At 38.5% G+C, this 17,498-nt stretch overlaps 1 protein-coding gene across 2 annotated transcripts in view; it reads right to left on the bottom strand.

Moving 5' to 3' along the window:
- Positions 1–17,498, bottom strand: part of KCNQ5 (potassium voltage-gated channel subfamily Q member 5) — a 280,362-nt gene that overhangs the window by 48,975 nt on the left and 213,889 nt on the right. For both annotated transcript variants that reach the window (XM_063389466.1, XM_063389467.1), the window contains exons 4-5: positions 2,041–2,216; positions 1,480–1,605 (exon numbers count right to left, since the gene is read on the bottom strand). In XM_063389466.1, the coding sequence (XP_063245536.1) occupies positions 1,480–1,605; positions 2,041–2,216 (302 nt within the window). The remainder of the gene's footprint in view (positions 1–1,479; positions 1,606–2,040; positions 2,217–17,498) is intronic.

Below are 17,498 nucleotides of genomic sequence, written 5' to 3'. Positions count from 1 at the left end.
TTGACTTTAGCCAATATGAATTTTATGTGTGCTTGTACTACAGGATAAAATGTATATTTTTTCACTGATCTGCCTCAATGCTCTAAAGCAACAAGTTTCAGCAAAATATATTTCTGTATATTTGTAAATGTACACATAATACTTACTAGGTCTGGTTTTCCAAGCTCCCTATTTTGTGCAGTGATAACACAGAAATATAATCTCTAGGGAAGACATGCAGCAAAAGACTAGTCCTTAGATGAACAAATTTAAAATACACTAACTACCCCTACTAATAGTGGGTGACCTTGACCTTAGCTCAAAATTCAGACAAAACTTCTTGCAAATATTTTCAATAATTTAAGACATTCTGGAAAGTCCCTGTGTGCATGCTCTGAGTCTACAGATACTACTAAATCTAGATGAAATCCTGTCAGCAAAAGGTCTGAGGTGAGAATTCTTCATTTTTCATCCCTCTGATAAGGAAAGGTGGCAGAGGCTGGCTAAAGTCTCACACTTATTCCAAGGGAGTGAATGAGTGCTCTATGTTATTGTCAGCATTAATGATCTCCCAGGTATCATTTCGTTACCGAGACACTGCCAGAGCACACTCCGTGTGTTCTACTGCGTCAGAAGGAAAAGAAAAGCAGTTTTACACTGCCTGACAATAACTGCCTTAGGCTTTGTTGGGGCAGATTTCTTAAGCTGCCTAAGTAACTCTCACACAGTGGAGAAATCTGGATCACTATGGGACATTTTTAAGCAAAAAACCCCTACACATTATGCCATTAAAATAAAATCAAAACTTCAAACCTAGCCTTTCATTGTTCATTGAAAGCCTAGTTTCTTTAACCATATTCATATAATCCTCCTTCAGAAAAGTAGTCAGGCATGTACTTAGATCCCACAGATTTCAACAAAGTAAAAACAAGTGATTTGATAATTAACCATGATCTCAAGTAAATCAGGACTTTAATACCTGTAAAAAACAACATTGCTGAACCAGAATTGACATATTTATTCTTGGTTTTTGTCCTCAAGGTACAGAGTAAGGAGAAACAACATCTTTTAAAAGGCACTAGTGATACTATCATGCCAAAACTGATGTAAGATTTTTTTCCCTCTTTTTTCCTGACACTTTTTCCTTTTCCTGCACTGCCACTTACAGCCCTCTGGTTTGTATCAAAACAGCTCTTTGTGGGGCCATATTACAAACTCTGTTACTGAAAGGCTACAAGTTAAATAGCACAATGCTTTCTTCTCTTGAAAGTTTAGTGGTCTGGTTTGCAGCAGAAACACATAAACAGCTGTTCTGCAGGCTGGACTGAAATAATCTGTCGATGTGCAAATGAATAGCTGAAGGAGGAAGCTTCTCAGAGCCGTTTTTTGTCAGTGAAAACAATTCACTGAACAGCACACTAAGTTAAAATCCTCAGTAGGTGAAATTCAAGGCACTTTAGCATACTAGTTAAAGGATCCATGTTATTTTTCTGTACTTACTGTGCCCCACCAGAGAGCATCTGCATATGTGGAGAATTCCGTATTTGCATCTTTTTCCACCAAATAAACCAGGAAAGATGAAAAGATGAGTACTAAAAATCCTATATACCAGGCTGTGATTAATTCCTAGATAAAAGAGAACAGAAATTAGTTCCCATTTTATGGACTGAATAGAATGACATTTCAAGAAGACATAATAAAAATACCTATATGTGTGTTTTTTGGCATTTGTGTAGTTATAAGTCCAGTGCTTCTCTATGGATGCAAATTTTTTCTGAAAGTGAACAAGATCTACTCTTATGGTTTGATGCTTCTGCAACACCCCCAACATACAACAAATTACAGCTGCACATCAAGGACAACATATTCAAGATCTCTAAAAACTGTTAGAATTAAACGTGTTCTGGTGTATCTGTGTTAGTTCACATGCCAGTTGATGTTAATTCAGAAAATTTTGAGTGTTCTGCTGAAAACTGATAAATGCTTATTTCCTTGGTCTCTTGTTGAATCACATCAAGAGGAGACATCAACCAGACAGAGTTAGTATCTAGGATTACATACCTTGCTATGTGCATAAACTACAGAACCTAATAATTTCCAAGTGCCTCCTCTTCGGTCCATGCGCACCATGCGAAGGATCTGTAGGAAACGAAGACTTCTCAGTGCTGATGTTGCAAAAATGTTACCTTGAGTTTTTGCAGAAACAACTGCTATTGAAGCGATGAGAACAATGATGTCTGAAAGAAATACATTACAGAAAGCATTAATGTCCAAGCGTCAGTAAATAGTACACAAATCTACATGAGCTGAAGGAGAAGGACAAAAGAGAGACTCCTATAGTGGGTACAGAGATTCCTGCTTGAGATAGGGATGTGAGATTGGGGCTGGTGTCAAAAACTACCTCATGAGACTCCAGGGTGAAAAGTGAGGGTAGCAATTTTCAAAGCACGTGGATAAAAGGAGCAGTGTTGAAGAAACCTCATGTAGGATCTTTGAAATTTCATGTAGCAAACTGTACAAATCAGTAGATGGATTAGAACTTTTCCCCTTTTATCTGTCTTTCCACAACAACTTTTCTGTGCGAAGACAAAAAAGAAAACCAAGGTAAGAAAAGAATAGGGCAGGCCCAGAGGTGAGAGTCTGGTAGAATTGGACTTGCAAGCACAGTACTAATTTCCTATGAGAACAGACACTGCGTGTCTGAGGAATGCAGTTACTGGATACAACTCCCCTGATGTACCATTTCCTGGAAGGGAGGACGTACAGCACTGGATACTCAGAAGCATTCCTTTAGCTGGAAGCCTGGAAAGTTAATTGAAGCTCAGCAAGTGTTAGGATTTATTTCTTCAGGTCACAGATTCAAACTGTGAGAACGACTTCGGTGTGCATGAAGTAATCAGCCAGCTGTCCTCAGAGCCAGAACAGCATTTAAGGGGAGAGGAGGAGAAGCAGCAGAGTGGTGGCACAGGGATGCTGTGAGAAGGCACAATGTTCTTTTACAATGATTGGGATAGACATGCTGTTATGCACGGAGTACAAAAGCACAGAACAAGCTCTGTTCTTCCTCACCTCATGATTAATTCCCTGGCAAACTTTAAAATCTTAAAGAGCCCTTGTAAGAAATACCTGATTTTAATCTTAGGGTTTTGCGGTATTTGTAGGTTTCTATGCAAGGGTAATCTAAATCCATGTTTGTTGGTGAAAAATAGAAAGCAGGTTCTTGTTGATATGAGTTTTACTTCTTTTGTGTTGGGTAGAAACACACATCTTGTCTCCAGCATAGCTCCTACAGGAATGACCCAGAAAGTGAAGCCCTCCACCTCCACAGACAAGCAGTGAGAGATGCTGACTGTGCCTACATGCTGGAGACTGTTTCTTTAGTCAGCTGCAGAACAGCAGGAAATAGCCTTTGTTCATTCTCTGTGCCACCAGAGGAAGCTGAGGTCCAAATACCCCTCCTTGCCTACAAACATACTGGGTTTCTCTCAACTCACATATGGATGGATGCCTTTGTCCTCTTATTACAATTTTGATGATAAAGACAACCTGTTTCTGTGGTTTAAGGATTATTCTGCTAAATTATGGAAACTTTTGTCACAAGGGGCTAGAAATCTACACAGGTTTAAAGCCAGCTAGATGGTCTTAGGAGAAGATTTAATCCTGGGCTAATTAATAACCCCACTTTTGGCACAGGATGTCTTCAAGTAGCAGGATGTTGTGGGCTGAGAAACTCTTGTAGAGAAATATCACTGTGTGATTGCCCTGCTTGTGCAATCCTCCCTGGCTGCTCACTGCTGGCTGGTGTCACTGTTTGACATCGTGTGTTGGCCTAGGCTGACCTTCTGCCTGTCTTACGCTCTGATATTTTAAAATGTCTTTGGCTACCACATATGTGGATCATAGGTGGCTACTGCATCATTGGCTATCAAAAATGGTGGATTTGCTTCTAAATCCAGCAAGTTCAGAGATGAAAAGAGCCAAAAGTGGACAAGGTGTCTTTGCACAGTACAAATGTCAAACTCACAACAACCAGATGAAGGAGATCTGGGTAAGAATTCAGAAATAGGAAAACTGACTAGGAAAAGTTAAGGACATCACAAATTCTAATAGAGATCAGAAAAATAGATGGAATTGGATTGAGCTCCACATGAAGATATTTAAATTTAGGTGTCTACATGTGAAGCAGGTGTCTGAACTCCCCAAGCAGCACAAGGTAATCACGTCAGCTGAGAGAGGTGCAGCTAATCCTCAGGAAGGCTTCTGCTGGCTGCTCAGCTGCCTCACACTCTAGGCTTGGCACAAAAAAAGCTTGAATCAGCTGCCCAAATTTATTTTTCCAGTGCTATCTGAGATGCCTTAGAGTATCTGAGATATCCCCTAGATCTGGCAGCTATGCTCTTGGACCTGGAAAAGCTGTACTCTTCAGAAGAAGTGACTGGGGAGCAGGGAATATCATGTAACAGGGGACAGGCACCTCTCTGTACCGTGCTGAACTAAACCCTAGATCTTGATTGACTATACTGCCAGGACAGACACTTAGCACACATGTACCCACCTAAAGCAAACTTCTTTCTATATTTAGTTGTGTTTATTTGGATCCAAGGCTAACATAGAAGGTGCTGGAATGTCTTGAGCAATACGGACTGTGCTGAAGAAGCAGTGTCCCTGGTGACTAACACGGTGGCAGGATGATCTTGACTTGTCCCAGTGGCTCTGAGAAGAGTGGCAGTGGAACAGCCATTTTAATTTAGTGCTGATGACCTAGCAGCAAGTTAGAGATCATTAGAAGAGCAGTGTATGCCCCTGAAAATCATTCTTAGAACTTAAAAAAAGAATAAAATATTGGTAATTTGCACCAAATATTGGTAATTATGCATTTGGTCCAGAAATTATTCAAATGCTTACTGGGGGTTTTGGTCAACCTCTACCACTTCTAATATGAAAATGTTTAAAAAATTCAGTGACTTGCTCCTGCCCTTATTCCTACTTATTCCAGAGTTCTGACAGTACTTTTTTATAACATAGAGTTTTATGAAGGCCCCTCACTACAAAAAATTCAAATTAATTCAGTCTTGCCAGTAGATCACAGCCTCTGCCCTGCACTGCTGGGAGTCCTCTGCCCCACTGAGGGTCTCTGGTCCCCTCTGAACACAAGTGACAAAGAAGCCAACAGTAGCATAGTTCTTCTTTCCATTTTTAAAAGCCTTGGTCCAAAGGAGTAATCTACTTGTATGCCCTTCTATCTGGAGAGCAGGGATGAAGTTCTTCCAAAAGGGAAGAAAGGTGGAGGAAAAAGGGGAGCAGAAAATGCACTGGAACCAGTTTGGAAAACAGCTGAATGGAAGAGAATCTTCCTAGGCTGGTGGTGGTTTTTTCACACTTTGCTCTTTCATCTTCTTTGCTCTTCACACCCGCAACTCCCACCAAAACTCCAACCCTAACTCCTCAGCTGGAAAGAGGGAAAAAAGGAATATGTCCATTGCCTAAGGCAGCCCTTCCTGGCTGTGTTTTCCTAGGAGGTAGGGAAGGCAGGCAGGCACATTATTTCAGTGTAGTTTAACTTGTTAGGAACAGGTGTAAGATAAATCAAAATAAACCCTTCTTGGAATGAAATCAGAGTCCTAAGAAAAGTTTGCAATGGTTGAAAGTCACTTCTGAGTATGTTAAATCTGCTTGTTGATTTTCTTATCTAAACATACCCTGGAAAAAATGAAAAGTTAAGTATATTATGATTTTTCTCTGTGCCATATTTTTATACAATATGATTCAGGTGGCATTTGCCCTCTTCTAAACCAAGAGAGAAAAATATTATTCTAAAAATATTATTCCTTTCATATTCCATGTGAATGTAGCTAGAGTCTCTGTGGTATTTCTGTATTTTAAGAAGGCTTGCCCAAACTTCTATCACTGTTTTCCTATATTTTATCTTTTAGTAGCAAAAGTAGGAAAACAGCATTTCAATTAATTTAATGGGCTCTCAATTTTCACTCTGTATCTTTCTCTAAAGCACCAGGAAAGACTGAGATGTGAGACTGAGTAATGGGCAGTATAGTTCCAAACTTCTCTGTAATGACTTACTAAAAGACAGAGGTTTCTGGTATATGTTTACCCCTTTGTTTATTTTTCCTAAGCTAATGTCTTAAGTGTGGTCTTCCAAAACATTAAGCCTCACTTCAGCCATGATGATGATTTTATTCACCCTTTAGAAATATATTTCAGATTTTTATCCTTGTGGATAACATTCTTCCTCATTAACTCTAGTCTGAGATTTCAAAGCCTCTCAGCAGCTTTTGCATTGCTCACTTTTGAACACTTAATTTCAAATTAAATTTCAAACAATTAATTCTTTCACTTCAGACATTTCACCTAGTACCACTCAAGAACCCCCTGAGATTACACAAAAGTTTTGTGCTTATTAACTGGCGAAAGATTTTTTGACAGGCACCATGTTAACAACAGGGCCCCTTTAAGAAAAATACAAAAAAAGAGATGACCCCAGAACACTTGTAACAGTTTACACTTGTGTATTGTCCAATGTCACTAAAACAGTAACACCTAAAAGAATTAACTGAAGGCCAGAAATGCAACTACCTGAACCTTCAATAACTCATTCAAGATGTGCCAGTCCAAGTCCCCCACCTCACAGAGGAAGGCCAGAGCTGGGCTGCCTTAGGCTGCTCAAGTTTGGCCAGAAACTCTGGATTGCTTGTGTTATTGGTGGAGGTGTGGTTGTCATTCCTAAACTATCAGCATTTCTAATGGCAGCTGGGAGATTAATAATGTGACTGAGAGAATAATGATGGTAGAAAAGGAGGCATCATAAATCATCACAAGGGACTGTTTTACTTTTAATGACTTCTCCAATGCAACTTTCCTAGTGTGAGCTTCTTGGGCATTGTGAGATTTTACAGCCTTCATAGGTGTCATGGGAATGAATCCAGTTATATAAGTCAAGGGGGAACACAAAAGCTATACTTGGATATTGTGACACGTCCCAACACCTTGATGTACCATCAGAACAATCTCTAAAATTATGGAAAGAATGTCAGGATGATTTTTTACAAGAGCATGTAATGATAGGACAAGGGGGAATGGCCTTAAACTGAAAGAGGGTTGGGAATGGATGCTTCTTTTCCAAATGTGTTCAAGGCCAGGTTGGATGGAGCTTTGAGCAGCCTTGTCCAGTGGAAGGTGTCCCTCCCTATGGCAGAGGGATGGCACTAGATGTTGCTCCTTTCAACCCAAACTATTCTGTGATTCTATGATTATTAGGAAACATAATCAATGACAATTTCTCATCTGCTCAAAGCTCATGCATATGCTTAAACTAATACACAAACCTGCATCATCCTTCTCTTTATCAGAGGAAGAATATGTTTATAGGAGCTTTGCCTGCTGTCTGCATTTAATGCTAATATAATGGAACATATATATTGAAACATTCTTCCCCTCTAAATACAAATGATACTTTAAGACAATACAGGTTAAATGAATCTTGTGATTTTTTTCTTTGATTTTGTCTGAATGAAAAATGAATAATATTTAATCATTTTTGGATCATCACTAGGTTATCAAAATAGTGTTTCCTACAAATTCACAGAAAGTGCTCAGAATTCACAGATTCTTATTAAGAATACTCAGGAAACTTCAATGCTATCAATTACTGTATCTACCCTGGCTACAGAGCAGTAAAGAGAGGCAACAAACTAGGACATGAGTAGGGCATATCTGCCCACAAAACCGCAGAATTAAGCAGAAAATCTCAAGGGGTTGTTTTATCTAGCCTGCAGCTGTATTAACTCACAAAGGAAATTAACTGGGCATTTGTATGACCAAATCTAAGCTACCCTTAGGCTGTCCTTCTAAGGTCTAATTTTGAGCTACAGTTATTATCCATGACCCAGAGAAAAGGCACAGCTTGTAGTGGTCATTTCTGAATAGTTCTCCAGATGGTTCATTATCCTCAGTTTCAAAGCTATGTTTGAGAAGAACCCAGCACTATGATTCTGTGGTGTTACAGAGACACTGAGCTCCACCAAGGGTACAAGACAGCTCTGTCTGGGCTCTGTCTGCTGACCATGGCACAGGGCATGCACGCCTGTGGCAGCACAGTGAGCAATTATTCTCACTTGCTGAGGGGTTCAGTTAGGTTTTAATTGAGATTTGCATCAACCACTACACAGAAACACTTAACAGCTTTCTATTCTGAGTCACTAAGAGGCAGTAGTGGTGGAAGTGAGGAATGACCAGCATTTTAGTTTTTCTAATACCTCTTTGGATACCAGTCCTGCTAGTCCATATTGCTATTCTCAGAACTTTCTTCAATTTGCCTTCAATATTCTCTACAGCTGACTGGCCAGGACCAAAGGATATCATCTGATCAATGTAGAAATATACTTTGAATTTTAACCAGACATTACAGCACAAAGTTAACACAACACACATTCCAGACCCCTGTATTTGAGCACATCACAGTACAGAAATATGATAACAAAAATGCATTCAATAGGCTTTATCCTAAACTGATATAAATTGGCAATTTAAAGCATTTTAAGATAAAGCCTGATGACTGACACTAGACTTTGGCCGTACATCAGTACATGAAAATAAGGTTGTTCTTTTTCAGATTCCTAAAAGAAAAGGTCTGTTTACACAAACTTGACTACTGGAGCAGCAGCCTTTTTGCACAGCCTAGTAACTTATTGGGCATTGGTGTACTTTGTGCTTCTGTGGGCTAGCTAAAAAACAAACAAACAAACAAACAAAAAACCCCCCCAAAAAACAAAACAAAAAAACAAAACGAAAAGAAGAAAAGAAAAAGACATTCATCGAGTTTAAGGCTCAGAATACCCTAATAGAGGGGTATTCTGCAAGGGATAGAATTGGATCACTATTCTTTATTCTTTGAGCACTTGTTGAGAAAGGTCATAGGACACAAGTTATTTTGTTGTAACTGGCTGGAAAACTGCTGTTATCTTGAAAAAAAAGGATTAACTACTTCCCTCTACCAGTTCAGGAGGGCAAAGAATAAAAAACATGAATAGAATATACTGCAACATTTATATTGAAAAGAGGCAAGTGTAATATTTTTACCAGGTGGTAGTTCCTTTGCTCTGTGGATGTTCCCTTACAATAAAATCAGTGGGATATTTTGCATTATATCTCTAATGTAATTTGGAAGAGGCAGGAAGTTGAGTTCTGTACCTCCCACAAGAAGCTGAGCAGATTTATATCTACAATGCCTCAGTTTTACAGAGAAAAAAAAGCCTGAACACCACTATCAACAACAAAAATCCCCCAAAGCAATATGAGATAATCTGAGTTGTGCATTAGCTACAAATAATGATGCTCAGGATCTTGGGTCATGGCAAAGTTTTCTTTCAGCTCTGTCTGAATATAGCTTTTCTTTCTGGTCGGGGATCAGATCTCTGCTCAGATGCCAGACAGGTTATGATTAATCCTCACCTACTAGTAAAAGTAACTGGCAGGATATCTTCAGGAAATTCTTGGGATGGATGATGCTGTTTGATTTTTGCAGATGTTGTTGTCACTCCAGCCAAAAGGTCTTTGTGTTTTCAAATATGTAACGCCGTCTGGATGGAAATCATCTTAATTGTCATTGCAGGAAAACAAGTTGCTGATTTCTCTTCCTTTTTAAATCTTTTTGCAAGATGCAAAACAACATGGTATTTTTAGAAGTAGGAAAGTGAGCTGGTTTTGCATATCAAGATAATTCACAGAGATAAACCCAGATGAGTGTGAAAATTGACTTTTATTGCTGTTGAAAAACAGGAAGATAGTAATGTACAGTAGTGGCACATACAAGAGAAAAAAGTTCTACGAAAATATGTAATACTCTCTAGGCACTGAAGTGGAATAAAAAAAATCCAGAGATTAATACTTCTTCTCTACTGATTTTTTTTTCTAACAGTGGAAAATAGCTACATTATTCACTGCCTTCCATTTTAAGAAGTCCACTAAAACTGAAAGTGCATTGAAACTTGGATTTTTCTTATCATCGCCTAAGCAATACCCCAGTGAAGAAATCAAATAGATTAATCAGCTTGAATCCCTTTTTCCCTTTATCATTTAGATTTGCAATATATTGGAATCATCTGAGTAAGCAAACTATTTTAATGTGAAATGAAAGTAACCTCCTGGAAATACAGACAACCTTTTTCTGGAATAAATGTTATTTTTATATAACTGAAGTGGGTCTATTAGAAAAATACCTCATCATTATGTAAAGCTATCTTTTCTGGCAAAGAGAGAACTGGAAACGAGTCAAAGACACTTATTAGGAAAGATAATCAAATGCAACAAAAGTTAACTTGGTACTCCAAACAATTTCTGAACCAGAAAGAAAAGAAATATTTTTAATATGGCAAAAAATGATATTTTTTAGATGTGAAAACTAAATATTCCCTTTTGAAATTGTGGACTAATGAAGATGAGTAAGATTTTTCTTTTGTAATTTTTAAAAATTTTATAATGAAATCCTAGTTCCATGCCCAATAATGGATCAACCAGTGCTACTCACTACTTTGTCAATGTATTAAAAGTATGTGTACCTTGTTCCTGTGTAAAAGTAGCATGTTGTCAGACCATGACAGCAAATACATCCAAATAATGTCATTTTACCTTCTACTTCAGACAGCCAAAATATTTCTTTATGGTCTGAGAACCACAGTAGCTCAACAAGTACTGAATTTTAAACTGTAGCTATGGTTGCCATATTTTATTTATTCTAGATAAGAATAACAACATTCATAGGAACATTTCACCTGTCTTTGTACTGTTTGCAATTATTATTCATGGCCCTGTTGAGTACACAATCTTTCTATGGACTGAATAAGTCCTCAGCAAACATCTTCATTTTATTAACAGCTGGCTCAATAAATCTTAAAAATCTAAGGGCCTCCTGCAAGCTAAGATTAAGTTCAATTACAAGCCTTTTATGGATACTTTATTAACCTTTTCCAATAACTGATCTTTAACATAATTAATATGTACCTGCCAGGAGGAATAAAACACTATTTATTCAGTACAAGTTTTATTTGGCTTTAAGACAGGCTGACAGAAATATTTAAAACTGTGTCTTTGACCTCGTGTTCACTAACCCAATTTTTGTTCAGCTAAAGACACAAACTGTGAGTAACACATGCAGATTCTTCCCATAAATCTTCACTTATTCTATCCAAAACAACAGTTTTGTGCCTTGAAAGCACTGGAAAACAAGGTTTGCTAGTCACTTTACTATGTCTGTATGTCGCTGGATGTCAGTAGACCTTAGAGAAAAATGCTATTGCAGTGGAGAAAAGAACATCTGAAGATTTCTGGAGGGAAAGGCAACAGCCCTGAGGAGTAAAGATGCTCATTACATCAGGCTGTAAGAAAACCACAAAGTAGTCATCAAGAAGAAAACAAAATAGCTGCAGCATGGCAAGGCTTGTGTACGGAGGAAAGGCTGAATAATTTAGGAGTGGTTAGTCAGAAGAAAAATATGAGACGGCAGATAGAGGTATGCAAACTAGTGGAAGATAAGAAGGTCTGTTAGATGCCTTCTATTTATCCCTTCTTATAAGAGTGAGATCAAAAGACAATTTAAATTTGATTTAAAAAATACAATATGCAAATGACTTGTGATGTTCATTGCTCTGAGGTATAAAGGAATAACCATGGAAAACTAAAGACAAGTTTGGATGTTTTCCCCTGAATTACTGGGATTAGATTTTTTCAGGGGATCCAGATTCTTGTGTGAGTCAGCCACTGGTTGCTCCATGTGTGATTGGCTATTTTGGGCTACAGGTATTAACACCATCATTAAGGGTCTCTGTCACCAGTCAGCCAGTGGAAAGACACCAACCAGGACTCCTGTGTGATCCAGCCCCCAGGGAAGCATTGCTATGTCTGTGCTGGATCCCTGCATCCACAAGGGGAGGAATCTCTAGGCAGGAATGTGCACTTTCATGGCCTTTTCATCATACTCTAAAAGCTTAGGCAGAGCAGGTGGGCAAGGGGTCTGGAAATGTTCATCTAACACGAAGGTGATACAGTGGCATGGGAGTGGAAAGGCCAAAAAAGCCCAGTGGGAGCAGAAAAATCCGTGGAAATGGATTCAGTGTAGGTGAAAGTGGATGGGTGGAAACTGACAAGTAAAGATGCTGAAATGAGCAGGGAGAGAAAAACCTGTCTGTGAGGAGAGGAAAAGCCTGTTCGTAGGTGGAGAGGGAAGAGACAGTATCAAAAATCTGCTCCCAATTCACAGGGTCGTGGAGAAACAGAAGGTATCCAGTAGCTGAGTTATTTAATGCAGATGTTGAATGCAGATGTTTAAGATGTTCTCAGTGTTGGCTGAAGGAGTTCCCACATTCAGTTTTTTGAGCGTCCCTCCAGAGGCAAAAGCCTCTCCCTGCTGCCTAAAAGCAGAACTTGCATTTCTAACCTATACAGCTATTTTGGATGTCTGCACAGTTGGTGAGTACCTCTTGGGACTTCTTTGTTCCTGTAAATAGAGTTTATTCAGATCACATACAGAACCAGACATGTCCAGCCACTCTTTACCCTCAACTGCTATCCCACCTGCAATTTGTGTGTGAGCAGACTAAGAGGCAGTACTGTGCAAGCAAGAAGGTTTATTATATAATTTGGAGAACACTGGTGTGGGGCCTCTTACACAGCCACACTTGAGACTTCCTGGTGTGGGAAATATGAAGAAAGAAATAGAAGTTCTGTTCAGTGCTTGTCAGAAAGGAAAAACCCCATAATCTGGTATCACTCTCCCAAACCCAACAGGGGCAATCACAAAATGAGATCTTAAATACAGTAGATGACATCATTTTTTGTGACAACCTCTCCATTCTGCCTTGTGACATTTTCACCTGAAATGAAACAGTCTCTCCTGTGGGGGTGACATGAATAGACTGGGCTGGCAGAGGGGAGCCCCAGGACTGAAAGAGCTCTGCCTTTGCCGTGGCTGCTGCCCAGGAGGTCACATACACGCATTGGGGCACCAGTGCTGCACAACACAGGGGTGAAAGTGAGTGGCCTCCTTTACACCACTGAAGAGCTTCCACAGGTTAATGTAAAATGGATCTGATGGTCACCTTCCTTGGATCTGTTATTGACAGCATTTATCAACTATCATCAAAGAACAAAACTCAATTTTGAGAGCTAGCAGCACAGGCTTAAAGATAAAAAATGTTTGGTTTTTTTTTTAATGGGAAACATGAGGTTATGGGCACCTGGTGCCTAAGTGCTAGGGATGGGAGGAAATTAAAATGTGCAGAACAAGCCCAAATTACCATCTAGAAATATGCAAATATTTTTACTTAGCCATATTAAACTTGATATAGAAATACTGTAACTGTTACACACTGTAACAATATTGTTTCATTGTCAAACCTTCCTAACTGCTGTATTTAACATAGCAGGGGTATAAAGGAGGAATTAAAACCTGTATTTTCTCTCTTATACACAAGTCTTTTCCTATTGTAGCAGTTGGAGTGTAACCATTTGAGGCATGATCATAAAAATAGATATTTCCTGCAACTCCCACTGGGCTACTCACTGGGCTACTGTGCCCATCAGTCACTTCAGCAGTGCTGGTGGCAACATGCAGTTCTCTGAAGGGAAGTAAAAGAATGGAAACATCTGTGGAAGCTGCATTTCTTCAAGCTTTACAATCACTAATAAGCTAGTGGCAAGGCTGGATAAAGACATCTGGCAATCAGTTGGATTATACTGAGTGTAACAGTGGGCAAAGCTTATGTTTAGACTGTCAGCACTGACAGTTAACAAATTAAAGTTGAGTAGATACCAGACAACTGCATATGAAGAAGCAAACACTACTCTAAAGCAACAGAAAATGTTGTTTTTTCTAAACAACAATACAGTCAAGCAAAATGAAACTACTGTTCTTAGCCAACTGCACCAACAACCCTTTTCCTGGAGACTTCATGCACACAGAGGTGACCTGAAGAGAAATAAACTAGTCTTCAGGAAAGAGCAATAATATCACCACATTCAGCAGTCATAAGAGATACAATTATAAACTAAAAGAAGCAAAGAAATGGAAATATGAAATAGCAGCATGTTGCCTGCTCATATGCTGCAGGGTGAAAATGGAATTCTTATCAGTGCAAAGAACTGGTGAAAGTGGGCTTCATACAGGTAATCATGAATGAGGTAGTTTCCCACAATACAATATCTAGAGGTGTTTAGAGACTGGACATTAGGAGGTATTTATTTACAGAGTGGATTGTCAAACATGGGAAGAGGCTTCCTACAGAAATGGTCAATGCCCTTGAATGTCAGTGTTTAAGATGCCTTTGGAGAATGTCCTTAACAACATGCTTAGACTTTTGGTCAGCCTTGAACTGGTCAGGTAATTGACCAGATGATCACTGTAGCTCTCTTCCAACTGAAATATTCTTTCTCCTTTCCTTTCCTTTCCTTTCCTTTCCTTTCCTTTCCTTTTCCTTTCCTTTCCTTTTCCTTTCCTTTCCTTTCCTTCTTTCCTTTCCTTTTCCTTCCTTTCCTTTCCTTTCCTTTTCCTTTCTTTCCTTTCCTTTCCTTTCCTTTCCTTTCCTTTCCTTTCCTTTCTTTCCTTTCCTTTTCCTTTCCTTTCCTTTCCTTTCCTTTCCTTTCCTTTCTTCCTTTCCTTTCCTTTCCTTTCCTTTCCTTTCCTTTCCTTTCCTTTCCTTTCCTTTCCTTTCCTTCCATCATTTCTCAATATGTTTCACATAGTTGCTTTCAAATAACTCTGGTAAGATTCCTGCAGTAAATGCCAATGCTATTACTCCATTTGGACCTCTCCAAGTGTTTTCATTTGGGCTGGCAGGGGTGAGGCTGGGACACCATGAGATAAAGCAGGGTTTGATTGACTAACATGTGTGAGAGGGTTAATCATGACTCAAACAGAGGGACAGCTGTCTAATGTCTCACACCAAGGTATTAGCATTTAAATTTATGGTAACCTGCTGACAAAGCACCCCTGAGTAATTATGGGGATATTAGTAAAATAAAAGACACACTGAAAGTGGCTCTTGAAGTAAAGCAGTGTTGCAAGCCAGGGCTATCACAGTCCTGTGAGAGGCTACATGAGTGCCAAGAGCATCCGTGTAATGAATTTAAGTAATGGGCAATTGTAAAAGCCCAAATAGCAAACACCTAGTCTAATAGGACTGTTTTGGACCAATATGAAAGTATTCCTACGGTATCGAGATTTCTGCCTGGAAAGCATAATTTGCTGTTGCAAAAGCAGAGTTATACAAAGAGGCAACACTTCTCAGAGAGAAGCTACAGGCAAGAGCTGACAGTGATGTGAAATGTGAGTTACAAAGAATGTCACACACCAAAGCAGCTGATCTGCAGCACAGCATCTGGAAAGAAGCCAAGAAAGCTGAGAATTTTATTGCAGATCTGTTATGTTCTGACATGTTATTCACTTCATTAAAAAATATAATTTTTTCAGATGCTGAGTGATAACATTTGAAAAACCATTTTGTTGCTTTTGAGACTCCATACATTCAAGTAGGCAGATAAGTAGATTTAGCATAATCCTGTCTAACTTCCACACCAGTGTTTATACTAGTAACTACTTAATTTTGATTTGGCAAGCTTACACATACTTATGATATCTGAACAACTATCTTGTCTATGAATATGATGGGAATTCAGCATAGTAAGGCAGGATATGAACATCAAATCAAATAAAGGCAGATTATGAAAGGAAGGTATTTGTCTCAGCAATTTCATATTCTGGGTATCTCTAGTAGCAAGAAGTTTAAAGCCAGTCCCTAAAAAATGTGAGCAAAATTGAACATACAAAGACTATAACCAGAGAAGGTTGACTGCTGCTTGGTCTGTCAGTTGCTTCCCCCCTTATCCTACACTTCCAAGTCACAGCTCATAAACAGCACTGGAATTGCTATGATACACTTTTTAGTTACATCATGTTTTATAATAGATGGCATTTAATATGATATAATAATTATTATTATTATCATCCTCATCATCTTATCCTTATCATTATCATCATCATTATCCTTATCCTTATCATTATCATTATCTTATCATTATCCTTATGATTATACTACAATGTATTTTCCGAGATTCAAATATGAGAGATAAATAATAATTTGAAAGACTGCCTAAGTCATATACACAATCTGGGTGAGAATGGACAGGAGCCTCATTATTTCTAAATAATTTGAGGGTGATATTTGACTTTAGGACACTTTCCTAACAAAAGGGAACTGAAATAATAATTGCTAAACATTTCAGTGCAGGTACTGAGTTATATTAGTCTTGTTGAAGATGGATAATTACTTCATGCTTAAGAAAATATCGTTTTTAGCCTTCTAATACGGGAATTCTATTATTACAAATAAATTCTTTTTAATAAAATGTCCCTGTCTTTTAACAGCCTTTCTCTTTCTAACACCCTGTCTCTTTAGTCTTCACGTCCCAGGTTGCTCAGTTCATGGTAGGGGCTCATCTAGTCTACATCACAAACACAACAGTGACACTAGTGTAAAACCAAAAAACCACAGCATGAACAAACACAGGCTGCTAAATTCTCTAGCTCATATCAGAGAGAAACTTCAGTGCGAACTGCATTGTGCCAAACCAGGTTTCCTTTGAATAGCAGACATACAGCCTCCAGAAAGAGGAGACCAGAGCCTGATGTTTTTAATGTGTTACCTTACTCAGCAGCAAGGTTAGTAGTCAGCAAAAGGACATGTGAAAGGATAAGGCCCATAGATTATTTTTCTACACATTTCTAAAAACTGCATTGCCAGAACTGTCAAAGATGAAGATATGCCACTAACTATTCTTTTTAAAAACCTACATAATTTGGGACCAATCTAGCCTAAAGAACACAGAGTTATGGCTGCTGAAATTATCTGAGGAAATTTTGATTTGAAACCTAAATACTACTACTACTACTACTACTACTACTACTACTACTACTACTACTACTACTACTACTATCAGAGTGTTTTCTGGAGTGAAATGGGCAGGGTATGTCTGAGATGAGTTCAAGTTCAGCTGGCAGAAGGTCTCCAAACGTGAAATTTGCTGTAACTTGTTTTTTTCTGGGATTTATAATGAGATGTGATGTGAGATATATCTTCTTGGTCAAGGATATAATTACAGACCATCTCTGGGTTATTTAGAGTTCAAATTACACTGGAAAGGGGCTGTTTATACTGTTTATCATGAGCAGCAAATTTACCATCTGTCTGTATTTAAACTATATAATGTGTCTGAATAACAAGGTGACAGACACATAATGTGTCATTACATAAATATATTGAAATAATTCAAATTAAATGTCCAGAAGATCTTGTAACACACTAGATATGGGTTTGTTTATAAAGGTTTGACAAAAGTGCCACATGACGGTTCATTACCACTCTAATTAATGAAAAATAGATCCAGTAATAAGCAACAGTCGCTGCTATCACTTAATGCTCTGAAACAAGGTTTGCCAGCCCTGAAGTTCAAGGGCC

Source organism: Prinia subflava, chromosome 2 (genome assembly GCF_021018805.1).
Source record: "Prinia subflava isolate CZ2003 ecotype Zambia chromosome 2, Cam_Psub_1.2, whole genome shotgun sequence".
NCBI classification, from domain to species: domain Eukaryota; kingdom Metazoa; phylum Chordata; class Aves; order Passeriformes; family Cisticolidae; genus Prinia; species Prinia subflava.
Note: the sequence above shows the minus strand (reverse complement) of the source record. Positions and strands in the feature narration are given on the sequence as shown.